The 19,735-nt window shown below is 42.1% G+C and overlaps 1 protein-coding gene across 2 annotated transcripts in view; it reads right to left on the reverse strand.

The window, feature by feature from the left end:
* Positions 1 to 13,362, reverse strand: part of WDR48 (WD repeat domain 48) — a 46,866-nt gene extending 33,504 nt beyond the window's left edge. For both annotated transcript variants that reach the window (XR_006176692.2, XM_024100873.3), the window contains exons 1-5: positions 13,065 to 13,362; positions 4,309 to 4,449; positions 3,329 to 3,407; positions 2,983 to 3,065; positions 2,714 to 2,843 (exon numbers count right to left, since the gene is read on the reverse strand). Coding sequence is in view for 1 of the 2 variants with exons in the window: in XM_024100873.3 (XP_023956641.1) it covers positions 2,714 to 2,843; positions 2,983 to 3,065; positions 3,329 to 3,407; positions 4,309 to 4,449; positions 13,065 to 13,112 (481 nt within the window). In the remaining variant the exon portion in view is untranslated. The remainder of the gene's footprint in view (positions 1 to 2,713; positions 2,844 to 2,982; positions 3,066 to 3,328; positions 3,408 to 4,308; positions 4,450 to 13,064) is intronic.
* Between the last annotated feature and the right edge of the window lie 6,373 nt (positions 13,363 to 19,735).

The raw sequence follows: 19,735 nt of genomic DNA on the forward strand, positions 1-19,735 counted from the left end.
TATTAAAGACAGATTCACAAAAAGACGATCTACAAAAACGAGGAGTCCTGTGGCAGCTTAAAGACTAATGGATTTATTTGGGCATAAGCTTTTGTGGGTAAAAAACCCACTTCTTCAGATGCATGGAGTGAAAATTACAGATGCAGGCATAAATATATTGACACATGAATAATAGAATCATAGAATATCAGGGTTGGAAGGGACCTCAGGAGGTCATCTAGTCCAACCCTCTGCTCAAAGCAGGACCAATCCTGTCCAGGGGGGCATTGGCTGGCCTCTATCACATTAGTATATGTGATAGATGCCATCATGTGCCCGCAATGCCCCTCTGCCATGTACATTGGCCAAACCAGACAGTCTCTATGTAAAAGAATAAATGGACACAAATCAGACAGCAGGAATGGTAACATACAAAAGCCAGTAGGAGAACACTTCTATCTCCCTGGACATTCAATAACAGATTTAAAAGTAAACATACTTCAACAAAAAAAACTTCAAAAACAGACTTCAAAGAGAAACTGCAGAGCTACACTTCATTTGCAAATTTAACACCATTAATTTGGGCTTGAATAGGGACTGGGAGTGGCTGGCTCACTACAAAAGCAATTTTCCCTCTCTTGGTATGGACACCTCCTCATCACTGGGAATGGACCACATTCACACTGATTGAATTGGCCCTGTCAACACTGGTTCTCCACTTGTAAGGTAACCTCCTTTCTCTTCATGTGTCAGTATATTTATGCCTGCATCTGTAATTTTCACTCCATGCATCTGAAGAAGTGGGTTTTTTACCCATGAAAGCTTATGCCCAAATAAATCCGTTAGTCTTTAAGGTGCCACCGGACTCTTTGTTGTTTTTGTGGATACAGACTCACATGGCTACTCCTCTGATAAATAAAAGGATCTGTTGACAGTGCTTTTCCCAGTAGCTGGGGTTAACTGGGATTCACCAGGGCATTGCTCCTAGACCTCCTTAGTGTTCACTCCCACCTTACCCCGCCCTCTCCTTTGGTATCTATATCTGCCTATAGCTGTAGACTATAAAGCTTTAGTCCTTCCATTAGTAGACATTAGGTATGTTTATCAAGCTCTTCTTTAAAAGATTAATTGTATTCATTTCTGCTTCGGCCTAAATACAGAAGATGGGAAGTACAATATGCAGAAAAAGCACTAAACTAATATCCTATGGGAAAAATACTACAATGTATTATTTGAGAAGCTAAGAGCTTTTGAAGCTAAAGCTCTATTCAGTTTAGATGAAATACAGGCTCATTACATTATGTTCAAAGAAATTTTCCCTGTATTCTAGATTCTGTAATTATCAGCTGCTCTAGTTTTTCAGCTAAGATTATGTATTGCAATAAACTGAGATGGATTACTTTTTTATTTTAATGATGAGAATTACCTGAATATTTTATATATACTATTAGTACCTGTAAGCAAATAACAATGCTTTTAGTATATTAAATTCATTTACATATTAACTACTCTCCCAAAATCTTTAAGGTATTAGCAAAGAGTGTATTTGAATAGTAAGGCCAGAGTGTTGATCCATAACCTGTGAATAACTTATATTCAGGAATCTCTTATGATTATTAGACTATAATCCATCATTGTTGGCACCTCCTCGTCTGTGGGAAAACAGATGTCCAGGACAAAGTCCTCCTCAAACTACCAAAAGGGTCTACAGAGATATAAGCAGGATTGATCAGGAACAATTGTTTTTATAGAAGCTTTCTGCAATGATGAAATGGGAATCCATTAAAAGATGTTTTGGGAAATGTCGGTTGTCCTAGCCCTTAGGGATAATGATCAGATTAGAATTCCCTTTTTGCTTATCAATCATGTAACCTAAAGATACCATAAAGGAAATTCCATAAGTAACAAGAAACAAAACCATTAAAACATAAGATATAGAGAAATCGATCATGGGAAAATATTTTTCCATCCACAAAAGGGGTTTCTTTGTCTCATACCCTATAAAAAGACAGAGGTACTGGGAATTAGGTAGAGGATGCAAAATCCTTGGCACCTTACCAGATACAGAGAAGAGAAAGACAAAGGTCATCTCTTTGCCTTACACCAAGTGTGGTAATGCAGTGGCTCTCAACCTTTCCCGACTACTGAACCCCTTTCAGGAGTCTGATTTGTCTTGCATACCCCCAAGTTCCACTTAAAAACTACTTGCTTACAAAATGAGAAATAAAAATACAAGAGAGTCACTGCACACTTACTGAAAACTTGCTTACTTTCTCATTTTTACCATATCATTATAAAATAAATCAAATAAAAATACTGAACTTACATTTTAGTGTATAATATATAAAGCAGTATAAACAAGTAATTGTCTATATGAAATTTTAGTTTGTACTGACTTTGCTAGTGCTTTTTATGTAGACTATTATAAAATTAGGCAAATATCTTGATGAGTTGATGTACCCGCTGGAAGACCTTGGAGTACCCCAGGGGTACATATACCCCTGGTTGAGAACCACTGTGGTAATGTATCTATTCTTTCTGTATAGTGCTGTACTAATCTCCAATTAATAATCTTTGATTAAATAATTCCACTTGAACCTGTTATTTGATAATTTCAAATTATTAAATTCAAACTTGTAACAATACACACAAAAACTCGAGTTTACTGTCCTAAACGGAACTAGTGGAAAATGTTAATAGATGCGTTATATTTTAGCTTTTCCCATGTACCTACTTGTGACAGTGTTGTTTGAGGCAGTCAGTGCTGTTAGAGTATTTACATCCCAGAGGAATATCTGTCTGTCCAGCCCGGCAGATGCTACCAGTTCTTTATCTTTTGCATATGCTAAGGCTTTCACGTAATCCTACAATAAAATGGGTACAGTAACATGACAATACAGAACCAGCAAATAACCTTCAGTATGAAGTCTACATCTAAATATGTGCACTATATTTTTTAGAACAGTAATGATTATTTATGCAATTATAATTCATGCCTTTTACCTTATGTGTCCTTAGTGTTGACATGCAAAATCCCTTATGTGCATTCCACACTTTAACAGTAGTATCTGAAGAAGCAGATATCACTAAATGGAAAAGATTAGTATATTTTAACAGATTATTTCAAAGCATGTGAAGCTCTTTAAAAATTAGAGGAATTGTATATCTTTGTTGTTCATACAATACACTTTACCGAAACTTATTTTATATACTAAGAAAGTATGCAAAAAGTTACCCAAGTTGTAGCAAGTGAAGCAGTAGGTAACAGTCATATACTTAATAAATTTTTGAATGCCATATTTTCCCATTTTATACTATTAAATACTGTACAAAGTAAATAGATACTTACATGTTTTACCATTGCAACAAAGTACAATATCGTTTACCCAATCAGTGTGATGTTCCATAGATGCTATATAAGGGTCTTGCTGGAATTAAAAAATAAATTGTATGAGGTCCCTTCAACATTGGAAAAGTCTAAACTGGTTTTGGATTCAGTTGTGATATCCCCTTCTACCTCTCATGCTGATTAACAGTTACTTCAAACAGTCCCACTGAGGTCAATGGGGCTACTTGTGATGATAACTACCCAGCAATATGAGTAAGTGGGTCACAATTTGGTCTTTAGTAGAACTCATATTTTAAAATACTTTATATGTGGAATAGATGTTATATTAAAGTTTAATCTCATACCATTTTATAATTCTTATTTTTGTACAGTATGACAGCTATGCAAGACACCAGGTAAACTTAAGACAATTTTCCTAAGCAAAGGAGCTCACAACTTAAAATCCGGTAAAAGTGCTGAGCTAAGGACCCTCACCACCTTGCAAGATCTGACCCTAATTAAGGCAGACAACAGGTTAGTAAAACAACGTAACATGCCAGGGGAGAAGAATGGAGACAGATCCTGATAAAATAAAGGGGAGTGGGAAAAGCGGAAAAAGGGGTCTCCTTACGATACACACAAAATATATGATCAACCTAAATAGCAGTAACCTATGAAAAAAGTCGAGATCCTTCAAAATAAGTACATTAATAAGCAAAGCAACTCCATAATCTTACTTGATGTAATTTCCCCCCAACTATATACCCTTTATTATCTACTTTTGTTGTATTCTCTTAACATAGAAAGTAAGCAATTTGGGTTATGAATCACATCTTATTTGTCTGTAAAATGCCATGCAGTTTTAATATTATAAGGATAGCTACAAACCCTTAGCAAGATGTCAACATTGTAGTAATCTGGTTTAAATTAGTCAATCTGACAGTCTGCTAATGTAAAAAGTGACTTTTTAAATTAATAAAAGACTAAGTCTCTTTGCTTACCTTGTGCTGATTGACACTCCATATCCTTATTATAGAGTCTCGACCCGCCGTGAAGAGTCTGTTTAATGCTGGATCCAGCTGGAGTGCATTTACACCATTTCGATTATACTTCTCTACCTCATCTCTAATCACATAGGAGACCTAAAATATATTTATACAAATCTGATTATGGTATTCAGATATTTAGTCTACATGAAAGAAGTGACTCTATAGCCATTTCATTTTTAATAGCACCTTCCATTCAAAAATCTCAAAGAACTTTACAAACATTAAATAACCAAGTCTCAACACCCTCTGTGAGACTGACAACCATTATTCCCAATTTACAAATAGAATAACTAAGGCACAGCGAGGTTAAGAGATTTGTTCCAAGTCACAAAGCTGACTGGAAAAAAACCAAAAGGACGGACAGTTCAGTGGTTAAAGTGCTAGCCTAGGCATTAGGAGACATGGGTTTAATTCCCTGTTTTGCGACAGACATAGTATATGTCTCCAGGTAAATCACTTAGTCTGTGCCTTGGCTCCCCAGTTGTAAAGTGGGGATAACAGTATCTCTTTACCTCACAACATTTTTGTGAGGATAAACACATTAAAGATTATGAGGTGCTCAGGCAATGGGGGCTATAATATCTAAGACTGAAAGAACACATCTCTCCTTACTCATAGTTCTGTGCTTTAAAAGGGACACAATCTTGAAAATTATTTCCTTCTGAAAAAGTCTACTGTTACATAGAACTCATAAGATTACTATACATGAAAAATAGTTATTTTTCCAGTTTATTTACTTTTGCATTTGACAGCACTGTGCATATTGTTCATTAAACTATTTTGCTGATGATCAGCTGTATGTCTGTCTTATGTACTATGATGACATCACTCATGAATAGCAATGGGGGAAACTTACATGTTTGGTCTTCCACAATCTCTACAAGATGTAATTGAAATAACATGATTTTAAGGTCTGTTATAATACATCCTGCCACAGCAAGAAACACGTGCATACACAAGTGTTTCTGACACCTGTAAACTTTTTACAAGAAGTAAACATTCGGTCCCTGCATTATTACTGTATATACGTGATCATAAGCCAGTTCGTTTATAAGCCGACCCCCCCCCTCCCCAAGATGGATAAGTAAAAATGGAAAATATTTATGACCCATTCATAAGCTGACCCTATAATTCAGGGGTTGGCAAACTTTGGCTCTCGGGCCATCAGGATAAGTCGCTGGCGGGCCAAGACGGTTTGTTTACCTCGAGCGTCTGCAGGCACGGAGGTAAACCTAAGTGTCCCAGGCCTCCAGCTGCTTACCCTGACGGGCAGGGACAGCAACTGGTGGGGAAATTTGGAGGGGTGGGGGAAAGGAGAGAAGCTGGGGGTCACGGGAGTAACCCTTGTGACCACCCTCACACTCTCCCCACCCTATCCCATCCCTTCCCACCTTAGCTGGGGCATGCCAGGGAAGGATGTCTGTGGCCTGGCCAGAGCTGCTCCGGCGGGCTGGGTGGCAGGGCTGCAGCATGCTCTGGCGGCCCGGGCCGGGCTGGGCCGCTGCAGCGTGCCAGCCCTAGAGTTGCAGCTGCTTCGGAGGCTGGAGGGAGAGCAGCATGGCCAGAAACGGAGAGACTCTGGCCCCGCCTCTTCTCTTCTGGCTCTGCTGCCTCTCCTTGCCCCCTCTGTTGGGGAGAGGGGCTGTGTCCCACCTCTCCCTCTCTATACCTGTTCATAAGCCGACCCCCAGAACCCGCACCCCCAGCCAGAGTCCTCACTCCCTCCCATACCCCAACCCCCTGCCCCAGCCCGGAGCCCCCACAGTATCCATAATACAACACCCTCCCCCGCACTCTGAACCCCTCATTTTTGGCCCCACCCCGGACCCTAGGGGAAGCACCGAGCCTATGTGCCTCCCCGCGGGGCTGTATGTGGCCCGTGACTGATTTTTTTCTGTGGGTCAATGGTCCCTGATAGAAAAAAGGTTCCCCATCCCACCCTAGAGCGTAACGTTACGCCCTGAGCCCTAGGAACTGGGCAAAAGGTGAGTACCATAGGGTGTGCGAACAACAGAGAATTTTGTGCAGGTAACACTGCCATGTTCTGTCAGTTATGTGCTGCCATCTAGTATGTATTTATGATTCTCTTACAGCTCTAAATCAGCATCTTAAGAAGAGAGATGCTGTCAATCTGGAGACACGTCTTGTTATCTTCAAAGATGACATGGACAAAAGTGTATGGCTTGGAGTAAGAGAACAAGTAAAAGGGAAGAAAGTGTGGGGTTTCTGTCTACAGCATCTGAAAGCCTTGTGATAAACACAGATGGGTATAATCATGTTTCATTTATGTAGTTGTTTTTGTAGCATAGGTGGAGGCTGTATAGTGTGCTACTCCTCTACTCCTTAGCAAAACCTGAACACACTGCCTCTACATTGTTAAGAGTCCTTGCTTGACTGGGTGAACAAGAGAACATAGTATTAAATAAAAGCCAGGTCTGTATAACAAGACAAAGCTCTAGCCAGCAAATACATAGTTTTCCGATTATTCTTATTCAGTTCATGAAGATAGGCAACTTTCCTGAAAAACCAGAGTAGAAACAATTCACACTGTGTTAGCTACAAGATGCTGGGTATTGGCAGCTCAAACTAGAGGATCACGCTCATCAGGAAGAAACAGCCTTTCTCCTTATGACATACAGATATAGTTGAAATCACCAGAGGCACTCAAGTTACAGCACCTCAATGTGAGAGGGAGATGCTGGCAAGGTGTCCACTATAAGTCATCCTCGATTTTGGAACTTGCTCCTCCTCCGGGGTCTTTCAGAGCCTAGATTAACCAACCTTCTGGGCACACTGCAAAGCCTATCATTTCCTCACCTCCCACTTCACTAAGTATGTTTTGAAGGGTATGGGCTGAGGTGGACATGTTTATGGGAAGTCCTTTGTTTACGTTCATGTTGTAATTTTTAAATTTATGTGACAGGCACCCAGAGCAGTGGATGGGCACCTGTAATTTTATTAAACATTAAAATTAAAAATAAACGATAGCCCCTTCCAGTAGTACCATTTGTGAAGAGTGTTTGGGGTGGGAGGATAACTGGTTACTTTTGCATGTGAGTGAGACTTTTATGGGATTAAGTGAAGAAAAGATTCATATATTTCTTGATCAAACCCACACAAGCAAACCTGCAAAACTTAATCTTATAGCTGCTTATCTCTTCTCATGCTAGGTTTCCCCACCAACCAACATACAATTCTTGTATACTATTGGCACAGATAAACTATGGTAATGAAATCATCTCATACAGATAGGAGATAATAAGATAGTAATTTCTGCTTTATTCTGTGACTGATCAGGCACGGCAATTAAATTATTCTGCTCTAGAGGTCCTTGAAATATTAGTTGTTGGCTAAGCAGTTGCTTTTCACATTGTTCCCTAATCAGGTGTGCATTTGAACAACTGAGAACTGTTAAGGACAGTTAACTTCTGTCTCTAGAATGCTCATCAGGAAGACACTGTACTTGTTTCCTGGTTTCATAAAATAGCAGCCATATCAAAAGATTTAAATAAGGGTCTCTCAAGTTCCTTTCAGCCATGAGACCTGAAAACATATTGATCTAAATTCTAAGTGAAAATACAGGGGAACTCAGGCAAACCAAGGCATGATACTATTAAGAAGCCACTGCAGACTAATACAGCATAGAATTGCCTCTTTTTCAATAGATTGTGCAATCGTACAAATACCTGAATAAGTCAACAATTAAAGCAATCAAGACCACCACCAAAGAAAATAAAGACATAGCATCTTTATGGACAGAAATTCCATGCATGAATAATAAGAGTATAGAGTAGAAATATACTATCTACCACCTCAAAAGGATAGTGATTTTGAAATACTCAGGGAGATTAGAGAGGCTATAAAAAACAGAAAACTCAATAATAATGGGTGATTTCAACTTTCCTCATATTGACTGGATACTTGTCACCTCAGGATGGGAGGCAGAGATAAACATTTTAGACACCATTAATAACTACTTCTTGGAGCTGTAGTCCTGGAACCCACAAGGGAAGAGGCAATTCTTGATTTAGTCTTAAGTGGCACACAGATCTGGTTTAAGAGGAATACAGCGGAACCACTCGGTAATAGCAACAATAATGTAATTAAATGTAACATCCTTGTAGGGAGAAAAATACCAAGCCCCCCCCCCCCCCCCACACACACACACCACAGTAGCCTTTAACTTCAAAATGGGGAATTACACAAAAGTCAGGAGGCTAGTTAAATGGAAATTAAAAGGAACAGTCATAATAGTGAAATGCCTTCAAGCTGCATGGAAACTTTTTAAAAACACCACAATAGAGGCTCAAACTATACGTATACCCCAAATAAAAAACAAAAACAGTAAGAGGAGCCCTTCACTCCCCAATGCCACCATAGCTAAACAGAGTAATAGAGGCAGTTAGAGAAAAAAAAGACATATTTTAAAAATTGGAAGTCAAATCCTAATGAGTAAAATAGAAAGGAACAAACTCTGGCAAGTCATGTGTAAAAGTATAACTGGAAGATCAACTAGCAAAACACCACAACTAACAGCAATTTTTAAGTACATCAGAAGCAGGAAGGCTGCCAAACAATCAGTTGGGCCACTGATCAAACAAAGTGCAAAATGGAAGACAAAATTCACTGTTGATAAATGTAAAGTAATGCACACTGGAAAACCTAATCCCAAGCATACGTACAAAATGATAGGATCTAAATTAGCTGTTTCCACAATCTCTTGAATGCTGTCTTTTTGGATAGTTCTCGGAAAACATCTGCTCAATGTGCGGTGGCTATCAAAAAACGCTAATGGACTGCTAGGTACCATTAGGAAAGGGATAGATAAGAAGACATAAAATATCATAATGCCATTACATAAATGTGTGGTACACCCACATCAAATACTGCAGGCAATTCTGGTTACACCATCTCAAAAAGATATATTAAAATTGGAAAAGGTACAGAAGTGTAACAAAAATGATGGGGGTATGGAACAGCTTCCATATGAGTAGAGATTTAAAAGACTGGGAGTGTTCAGCTTGGAAAAGAGATGATTAAGGGGAGATATGATAGCCATCTATAAAATCATGAATGGTGTGCAGAAAGTGAATAAGGAAGTGTTATTTACCCCTTCAAATAACACAAGAATCAGCGGTCATCCAATTAAATTAACAGGCAGCAGATTTAAAACAAACAAAAGGAAGTATTTCTTCACACAATAGCACAGTCAACCTGTGAAATTCATTGCCAGGGGATGCTATGAAGGCCAAAACTATAACTGGACTCAAAAAAGAAAAAAATAATTAGATATGTTCATGGAGAATAGATACATCAATGGCTATTAGCCAAGACGGCAAAGTCTCTGACTGCCAGATCCTGGGACTGGATGACAGAGAATGGATCGCTTGATAATTGCTCTGATATGTTCATTCCCTCTGCAGCAGCTGGCACAAGCCATTGCCAGAGCACAGGATACTGGGCTAGATAGACCATTGGTCTAACGCAGTGTGGCCATTTAAAAATTACTAACTTTCACAGTCACTGGAGGATTTCATGACATTTAGCAACTAGGAATTTTGTCAACAGTAAATTATATTAACTTGGGGAAGGGAATTACTCAACCGGACAGACTGCCTGTTCATCAGGAAAGAACATTCTTTCCCTAGCAGTTAGTGGGTATACCAGAATGATTTTTTCCTTAATAGGGTTTCTTCACTAAGGGTATGTCTACACCAGAATTTTTACCATGAGTTATCAACTGCCAATTTAACCATGGACACCAGAACAAACGTTCTTGAGTTTCTGTACTAGCTTTTACAAATATATTAGCTACCTTGAGTTAATTGGCAATCAGTAAAAACACCTCTAGTGTAGACAAGCCACGAGGTATCACAAGAATTACGTCCTATTTGCCAAACTTTACTAAATCTTCACTTATTAAAAGCAAACTTCATTTTATCTTTTTCATAGCAATCATTAGCTGAAAATATTTTCTAAATGTAAGTGTTTTCATATATTCCACTAATTTCAAATAGCTCCCACATTACATCATCCCTATTCAAGCAGCCTTTCTGCTGCGGCTTAAGAGAAACAAAGAGCCTTGATTTGGACATTTTTATTTTATGCCTGGTCTACACTTAAAAGGTAATACTGATATAGCTATTTGTTAAGGATGAGGGCCTTTTTTGTTTGTTTGTTTGGTTTTAAAACCAACGTACCTATTTCAGTATAAGCCCTAGACAAGCTGTACAATAAAAAGTTTTGCCAGAAAAACCCAGATCACTCACCTAGACAATATAGCTACCCATCCCGAACCCTGTGTTGATGCAGCTTATACAGCAGAACCTCGGAATTATGAACACCAGAGTTACGAACTGACCAGTCAATCATACACCTCATTTTGAACCAGAAGTGCAATCAGGCAGCAGCAGTGATGACAAAAAAAGCAAATGCAGTACAGTACTGTGTTAAACGTAAACTACTAAAAAAAAGGGGAAAGCAGCATTTTTCTTCTGCATCGTAAAGCTTCAAAGTTGTATTAAGTCAATGTTCAGTTGTAAACCTTTGAAAGAACCACCATGATGTTTTGTTCAGAGTTACGAACAAACTCAATTCCCCAGGTGTTCGTGACTCTGGGACTGTACTGTACAGGGAAAAGAGTCATTTTTGTCATTCAGGGAGGTGGTTTAACTATAATAGCAAAACAATTCTTTTGTTGGTAAACACTGTCTCCACGAATGGGAATTGCCGGTACAGCTATCCCAAGCAAGCCTTTGGAGTGTAGACTAACCCCTATTGTGTACATAGTTATATCAATATAACTGTGTGTATACCACTATAACTTTGCAAGTTGGAAAAACAGATATAAGCTACACTGGTGTTACTGCATCCAAATTAGGAGGGTTTTACTGATTCAGTTATTCTGGTACAATTATACCTTCAAAACTCTCCTACTATAGACAAGCCCTTAGCTTTGAATTTAAGCTCATGTAAATGTCACCAATTGACAGCCCTGGAAGGTTCTCTGTATCTATAAAATAGGTACAACTGAAGTAATAGCATTGCAAACTTCCCTAGTAACACTTCCTCACCTCCACTATCTGTTAGTCTATAAGGTGCCACAGGACTCTTCGTTACTTCCTCAACTGTGTGCTTACAAAGTGTTATCAGCTCATGATTTTATTGTGAGTCTCACAATATTTATTGTTTTTCTGAAAGCTGCAGTTCCTAGAATCATGGAGTTGCATGGGGGGGGGGGGCAATCATACTTTTAGAAAATTTAAAGTGAAGTTTCTAGTCCTCTCAGTTGTTAAAAAAAAGTTTAGCAAATTTATTAGTGTGTGTGTGTGTGTATATATAGTGTTCTTTTTATCTCTGATCATGATTTTTTGGACCTCACTCATGATTTTTGAGCTGGCCATGCTAATTATGCCCTGACCTGGAAAAATAACCCACTTCATAGGCGGATGAGAGTAGTTCTATTTCCATAGACTGTCTACACCAAGGTGTAAATTGTCACGGTGGTTTCTGTAAGATGACCACCTGTCCAGTAGGAACTGAGCTGACACTTCCAATACCATCCAGTGGTAACTTTTGGTCACTGTGGATAGACCCAGGCCAGATTTGAACTGACCACCTATTATAGGCAGCTCTCTAGATCAACAATCCCCTAAACTATCCAGTCTCCTCTGTATGGACACTTCTAATTAAAATGAAATTAAGAATGTTTATCCTAGAGCAAACAAAATGGAGAAGCATAATTATCCATAGTGTTCCACTTTCCCTGTTTAAGAGTATGTGCTTTTGCATGTATTTCAGTAAGAGGATCCAATCCTTAGGAAGATAATCAAAACAAACAAACACCCCCTCACCCCCACCTCCTTCTCTGAACGAGACCCTTTATGCCCCAAACACACCAGGTTGAAACAAAGCGTAGACCCAATGGGATGGCTGAGGCATATTCTCACTTTAAAAACAATATGAAAAGACGGCAATTAAAGCTGAACAAGTACTTCTGCCTCTTAAATATGGAGCGTCTGACACAGTTAAGCCAGACACACGTTTCCCCTAAGGAAACACCCCCTCGCGTCAGATCCCCAGATCCCAGTGGGAGACGGTGAGAGCAAAGGGCAGACCGTCGGCTGACAAGTGCCTGCGATATATTTTAACTCCATTTTATTTCATGTCTAACACTGACGGGGACCGAGCGGCCGTAGGCGAGGCTGGGGGGGGGGTCTCTATCAGCTTCTCTCTCCCTCCTCTCAGCAGCAGGAGAGGCAGCCTTGCTCGCCCCGGCCCTCCCCAGGTACAACAGCAGCTGCCCCAGGAGACACCCAGCGGGAGAGGGGAGCCCCCGCAACCGGCACAGACCCACCGCTTCCTCTCCCCGCCCCACCCCCCTCTGCTCCTCCCACACACACCGCCCCAACCCCCCCAGACCGCCTCTGGTGTCCGCAGCCCTGTTCCTTCTCCAACAGCCCAGCCACCCCACCCCCCTAAGCGGCCTCCATTGCCCGCAGCCCTGCGCCTTCTCCAACGGCTCCCCGCCGCGCAGCCCAGCCGCCCCAATCATCAAACCGCCTCCGGCGCCCCCTGCCCGGCGCCTTCCCCAACGGCTCCCCGCCCCTCCCAGGTGCTCGCGCGCTCCCGGGCCGCGCTCCCTCTTCCGCAGGCCCCTCAGTCACCCCACAACCCCGCTCCGGCGGGAAACCCGGCCAACCGCTCACCTGCACTTTCCGGCGCCCGGCCGCGTTCTGTCGGTGATGCGCCGCCATCTTGCATGTTGACACTCTAACGTCATTTCCGAAGAGGTCGACCCGGCCCGGAAGTCCCGCCCTCTGGCCGCTAGATCCGCGCGGGGCCGCTGTGTTGCTAAGGGAGATCAGCGGGTGGGCGAGACTCTGGTCGCTAGCTTCCTGCGCGCTCCGCGGGTAGAAGTCTCCGTCTAGCAGACGGGGGCGTAAGGCTGTCCCGCCCGGCTCCTAATCACGGGGCTGAGGAGATACTCGCCCCGTCGCTGTGCCCGGAGATCTCGTACCTTCCCCCGGCCCAACCCACCCGGTCACGGTGCCCTGAGGCCGCGTGCCTCGTGACCTGCCACGGTGCCTTGAGGCCTAACCCAGCCCATTACAGTGCCCTGAGGCCATGTCCCGTGCCCTGTCTCCCGCCCCGGTGCTCCAAGGCACCATGCCCTGCCTCCCACCCCAAGGCCGTGTGCCCTGCCTCCTGCTCTGGTGCTCTGAGGCACCGTGCCCTGCCTCCTTCCCCAAGGCCTTGTGCCTTGCCTCCTGACCTGCCCCAGTGCCCTGAGGCTGCATCACCTCCCTTCTCAGCCTCGACACAGTGCCATTAAGCCAAGTCCCCTCCCACCCACTCCCAGTGCCCTGAGGCCACCATCTCATCTCTGCCAGAAGCATGGAGCCCCTAATTACATGAATGTTGCAAATAAAGGATGAAAAATTCTGTATTTGCAGACCTGCAAGAAGAACGGCAAGAATGGGGGACAAGGATAGAGTGTTGAAACAGTGAAAAACAATTCAAGGTTGTTGGTGGTGTTCACAGAGTGGCTGGAGATGGTGGGAGCATTGCTATTGGGCTGGAGAAATGAGCACTGACTGGTTGGATCACATCATGATACAGGTTTGGGATGATGAGTAGCGGCTGCAGAATTTTCAGATGTGAAAGGTCACATTTCTGCATCTGTGTTCCGAGCTCGCTGTAGCCCTCTGGTGCAGGGACAGCAGCATGAGAGCTGCACTGAGTTGAGAAGTGAGTGGCAATTGCACTCTAGAAGCTTGCAGTGCTGGAATGCTACTGATCAGAGGGAAATCATTTTGCAGTTGGCAAATCCACAGTGGGGGTCATTGTCATGTAAGTGTGTAGAACCATTAATAAGAGTCTTGTTGCACAAGATGGTGTCATAGAATCATAGACTTTAATGTCAGAAGGGACCATTATGATCGTCTAGTCTGACCTCCTGCACAATGCAGGCCACAGAATCTCACCCACCCACTCCTGTATCAAACCCCTAACCTATGTCTCAGCTATTGCAATTATCAAATCGTGGTTTAAAGACTTCAAGTTGCAGAGAATCCTCCAGCAAGTGACCGGGCCCCATGCTGCAGAACTCCCAGGGCCTCTGCCAATCTGCCCTGGAGGAAAATTCCTTCCCAACCCCAAATATGGCAATCAGCTAAACCCTGAGCATGTGGGCAAGACTCACCAGCCAGACACCCAGGAAAGAATTCTCTGTAGTAACTCAGATCCCACTGCCTCTAACATCCCATCACAGGCCATTGAGCATATTTGCCGCTAATAGTCAAAGATCAATTAATTGCCAGAATTAGGCTATCCCATCATACCCTCGCCACCATAAACTTATCAAGCTTAGTCTTGAAGCCAGATAGGTCTTTTGTCCCCACTGCTCCCCTTGGAAGGCTGTTCCAGAATTTCACTCCTCTGATGGTTAGAAACCTTCATCTAATTTCAAGTCTAAACTTCCTGATGGCCAGTTTATATCCATTTGTTCTTGTGCTCACATTGGTACTGAGCTTAAATAATTCCTTTCCCTCCCTGGTATTTATTCCTCAAATATATTTATAGATAGCAATCATATCTCCCCTCGGCCTTCTTTTGGTTATGCTAAACAAGCCAAGCTCTTTGAGTCTCCTTTCATAAGAAAGGTTTTCCATTCCTCGGATCATCCTAGTAGCCCTTCTTTGTACCTGTTCCAGTTTGAATTCATCCTTCTTAAACATGGGATACCAGAACTTCACACAGTATTCCAGATGAGGTCTCACCAGTGCCTTGTATAACGGTACTAACCCCTCCTTATCTCTACTGGAAATACCTCGCCTGATGCATCCCAAGACCGCATTAGCTTTTTTCACGGCCATATCACATTAGAGGCTCATAGTCATCCTGTGATCAACCAATACTCTGAAGTCCTTCTCCTCTGTTACTTCCAACTGATGCATCTCCAGCTTATAACAACATTTTTTGTTATTAATCCCTAAATGCAAGACCTTGCACTTTTCACTATTCAATTTCATCCTATTACTAAAACTCCAGCTTACATGGTCATCCAGATCTTCCTGTATGATAAGTGTCTCTCAGCAGTGTGCAGGACCTGGTGGATGGAATTGCATTAATGGATTTCCCTAACTGCAGTGGGGGGATAGACAGCATGTATATCCCTATTTTGGCACCAGACTACCTGGCCACAGAATACATCAACAAAAAGGGCTGCTTTTCTATGATTATGAAAGCGTTGGTGGATCCCCAGGGATGTTTCACCAATATCAGTGTGGACTGATCAGGGAAAGTGCATAACACATCTTTAAGACAACAGGACTGTTCAGAAAGCATTAAGCAGTGACATTCTTTCCTGACTGCAGATTACCATTGGCAATATTTACTCCTGGGGGAATTCTGCACCTAAAAGTTGAAAATTCTGCACACTGTTTTAAATTTTGCATATTTTATTTGTCAAAATAACACAATATAATCACACCAGTTTCAATTATTTTGGTAATTTATTTCAAAATACCTGTCAGCAAGTATGTCTGTAACAATACAGACAACAAAAAAGATTAAAGAAATGTTTTTTGGCAAATAGATTCCTTACTAGGTATATTAATACAGAACTCTGAGTAATAATTCATTTAAACTACAATACAGAACTGTATTTTCTGTACATCTCAAAACTAGCGCAAAGGTGTGGGGGAGTTAAGGGTAACAGAGGAGCTGAAAGAGAGGGAACTAATTGCTGGGAAGGAGTCTAGGTGTGAACTTGGAGGGTTGTTGGGTATGGGTGGGAAAAGTATGGAACAGTTTTTTTGAGGGGAGTGGGGAGGGATTGTTAGGGAGTTTCCCCCGTGCAGATGCTGGCTGACCCCTAGCCTCTCCCACCCTGATTCAGACACCCATCCCCCCCATCCCCTTGTGTCCCTTCATCCCTCCCCCTGTCCCCATGTGTCTCTGTGCCCCCACTCAGCCATCCCCTTTTTCCCATGTAGCCCTGCACCCTCTCAGCCAGACCCCTCCCCTCATCTCCAGGTGTCCCTGCATCTCCTCCCCTGTTGCCATGTAGCCTGCACTTCCCTCCCCACTGTGGCCCTGCGCCTCCACTCCCATTCCGCCCCTGCCCCAGTCTGTCCTTCACTAGCCCTTATGAACCCCAATCTGTGACCCCCCCCTGCAGCCCCATGTCCCCTGTCTTCTGACCTGGCTCGACAGGCTCTGTGATGAAGGCACTGCAGGTTCTTTCTCTTCCCTGTGGTAACTGGGGCTGGTGGGGAGCAGCTGCTTTGTTCCAGCACCACAGCGTCGTCTGGTGGGCAAAAAGCAGAACTGCAGCAACTTTTGACAGAAGTTATTTTCTGTGGAAAGAAAAATATGTGTGGCACATGAATTATGTGTGCGCAGTGGCGCAGAATTCCCCCAGGAGTAAATATTGAAATGTCAATAGTGATCCTAGGCGACCCACCCTGCCTCTTGCTTCCTAGGGTCATGAAGCCATGCACTGGCCACCTTGACAGCACCAAGAAAAGATTCAGCTACTGGCTCAAGAGGTGCACAATAGATGTGAAGATTGAAGGGATGCTGGTGTTGTTTACTCAAAAGATTGGCTCTCAGTGAGAAAAATATCTCAGTAGTTATAGCTGCCTGTTGTGTCATGCATAATATCTGTAAGGGAAAATGAGAAAAGTTGCTGCTGGTCTGAAAGGCAGCGGTGGAGTGGCTGTCTGCTGAGTTTGAAGTGCCAGACACAAGGGCCTTTACAAGAGTCAGTTGTGGGAGGCTTTGAAAGAGCCCTTTAATGGTCAGCTGCACTAACGTACTATGCTTGACTGTGCTGTGGACCTGAAGGTTGTGGGCTGGTAGGAATTGTGTAGTGCTTGTTGTACATTTATACATAGAATACTCTGTCTTTTAATAAACCTATGAATTATTTGGTGCTTGCTGTACATTTATAATTATTATATCAAGTCTGTCACCGAACCTATGAATTATGCAGTGCTTCCTGAACTTTTGCACGTGAGTAGGTGTTTTCTTGAACCTATGTGTTCTGTGATGCTGTACACTTGCAAGTACTGGGTGCTTTTAGTACTTCTATACTTTTTGCAATATTTGTGGTGAACTAATAAAGATTGATTTATTTTCAAAAATTAAAATGTTATTTGGTGATAAAAGGAGTGGAAAAACAACAATGTACAAATAAAAAAGAATAATAAAATAGAAGTTTCTAACATAAATTAACAGAATGGAACTTTAAAATTAAAGAGGCAGCAAACATCTTTGTCCATTCCAGTGCACAAATGGAGTCCATTTTGGCTACACTTACACTGGCTTGTGAGAGGCATGGTTGGAGTATGTGAAGCTGTGGTTGTCCTTAGTATTCTCAGGCGTGGAGAAGTAGGGAGTGTGATCCATGATACCACATGGAATGTTGAGGGGGTTCAGGGGGCTGCAATCATGGAGTTCTCCAGGGACTGTAAAGGGTGATAAGTCCATGATTGTTGTACCTGTAGGTCAACTAGACTCTCCAGTATTAGTGTTTGCTGCCTAAAAAGCCCCATTATGTCCTGGTGCAACTCCCGTTTCTTTTCCTGTGGGATTCCTGGGTCTTAATTTTTTGGTGTCGTCTCTGTCCCTCTCCAGGCCATCTGCCTTTTTGGCCAGCCAGGCAGTTTGTTCACAGTCCAGTGCAAAACTGGCTTGCAGGATCTCGCTAAACATATCCTCCCTAGTCCTATATTTTCTCCTCCTCCTCAGGTTCAGGTGTTCTGCTGGTGTAGAGGGACATCCCCAAAGGCCACAACAGCAGAAGCTACAGATAAAACAGACAGATGTATTATTGGATTTACAGCCACAACAGAAAGTGAAAGATAAGTTTTTAAAACTTTTCCCTTATTCACACAGAATTTTTTAATAAGGCATGCTTATTGAAACTTCAGTCAGACGCTGCCTTATTTGGAAGAGGAAACTGCAAAGAGGTAAAAGGGCAGAGAGAGAAGGGTGATGGTAGTGGAGTGAGGGTAAGAAAAAATGTTTTAGAGAGTGAATGAGAGTTCGTGAATGGAGTGGGGGAGAGTGAATGACGGGATAGGGTGGGTACTTACCACTACCATGTGACAAGGTTATATCCTTTAGTAATTCTGACCTAGATCATGTGACTGGGCCCAGTAAATAAAAATCAGTCTGTTTCTAGCATTCCTGAGTGTGTTACGCTTTTATTACAGTTAGAGGACAAGTCATGCTTCTTCAGAGAGAACCTCCCTGATCAAATCTCCTTCCAACCCATTCCATAACTCTGTAACCTCAACTAGCTTTAAACAGGTTTGGCTCTGCTCACCCTGTGTTAGCAGAGGGAAGCACATGACTTTAAGGTAATTGATTAAACAAATATTCAGCATTTTCATTCTGTGTAATGTATTTGATGTTTTCCAAGAAATAAATTAAGACATTACCTTTATCAGAGTCCAATTATATATTGACTCCAACCTAACAGTATAGTAGATGTTTGTTTGCAGCAACACCTTGTAAGAGCATCTGCAACTTACGAGCAACATTTCCCCTGGGAACACTTTCCCTACTGCGAATTGTCGATACTTCCCATAACAGCAACAGCTGCTTAGGAGCAACATAGCAAAAGAGCACCAATATATTGCTATTAATGAGCATCTACTGTAGCGATCAAAGTATCACAGATGCTTTCACCCATGCAATATGTTTTTATCAAACCTCAGAGTAGGAAAGAATCAGGTACCTCAGAGTCTTCTACTTAAGTAGGTATTGAGCAAATTGTCTCATTACATTTCAGCATGGATTAGTCCATTAACAAGTTGAAGATTCCTTTTTGTAACATAATGGGTTCACTCTGTTCTTATAAGTCATTTCCCGTTATCCTGTGTTTTTAAAAAACATTGAAATGTTTATGTGGGTGTAAATTTTTGTAGTATCCTCTGATAAAATGAAGTAATCCTTTATACCATCCCTGGTCACCAACTGATTCTTTTATTAATTAAATTAAACTCCTTCACATAAGAATGGCCAGACTGGGTCAGACCAATGATCCATCTAGCCCAATGTCCTGTCTTCTGACAGTGACTGGTTCCAGAAGCTTTAGAGAGAATGAACAGTACAGGGCAATTATTGAGTGATCTATCCTGTTGTCCAGTCCCAGTTTCTGGGAGTCAGAGGTTTAGGGACACCTGGAGCATGGGGTTGTGCCCCTCACCATCTTGGCTAATAGCCATTGAGGGACCTTCATGAACTTATCTAATTATTTTTTTTAACTCAGTTATACTTTTGGCCTTCACAACATTCCCTGGCAATGAGTTCCACAGGTTAACTGTGCATTTTGTGTGAAGAAGTACTTCTTTATATTTGTTAT

The sequence above is a fragment of the Chrysemys picta genome, chromosome 2 (assembly GCF_011386835.1).
Source record: "Chrysemys picta bellii isolate R12L10 chromosome 2, ASM1138683v2, whole genome shotgun sequence".
NCBI classification, from domain to species: Eukaryota; Metazoa; Chordata; order Testudines; family Emydidae; genus Chrysemys; species Chrysemys picta.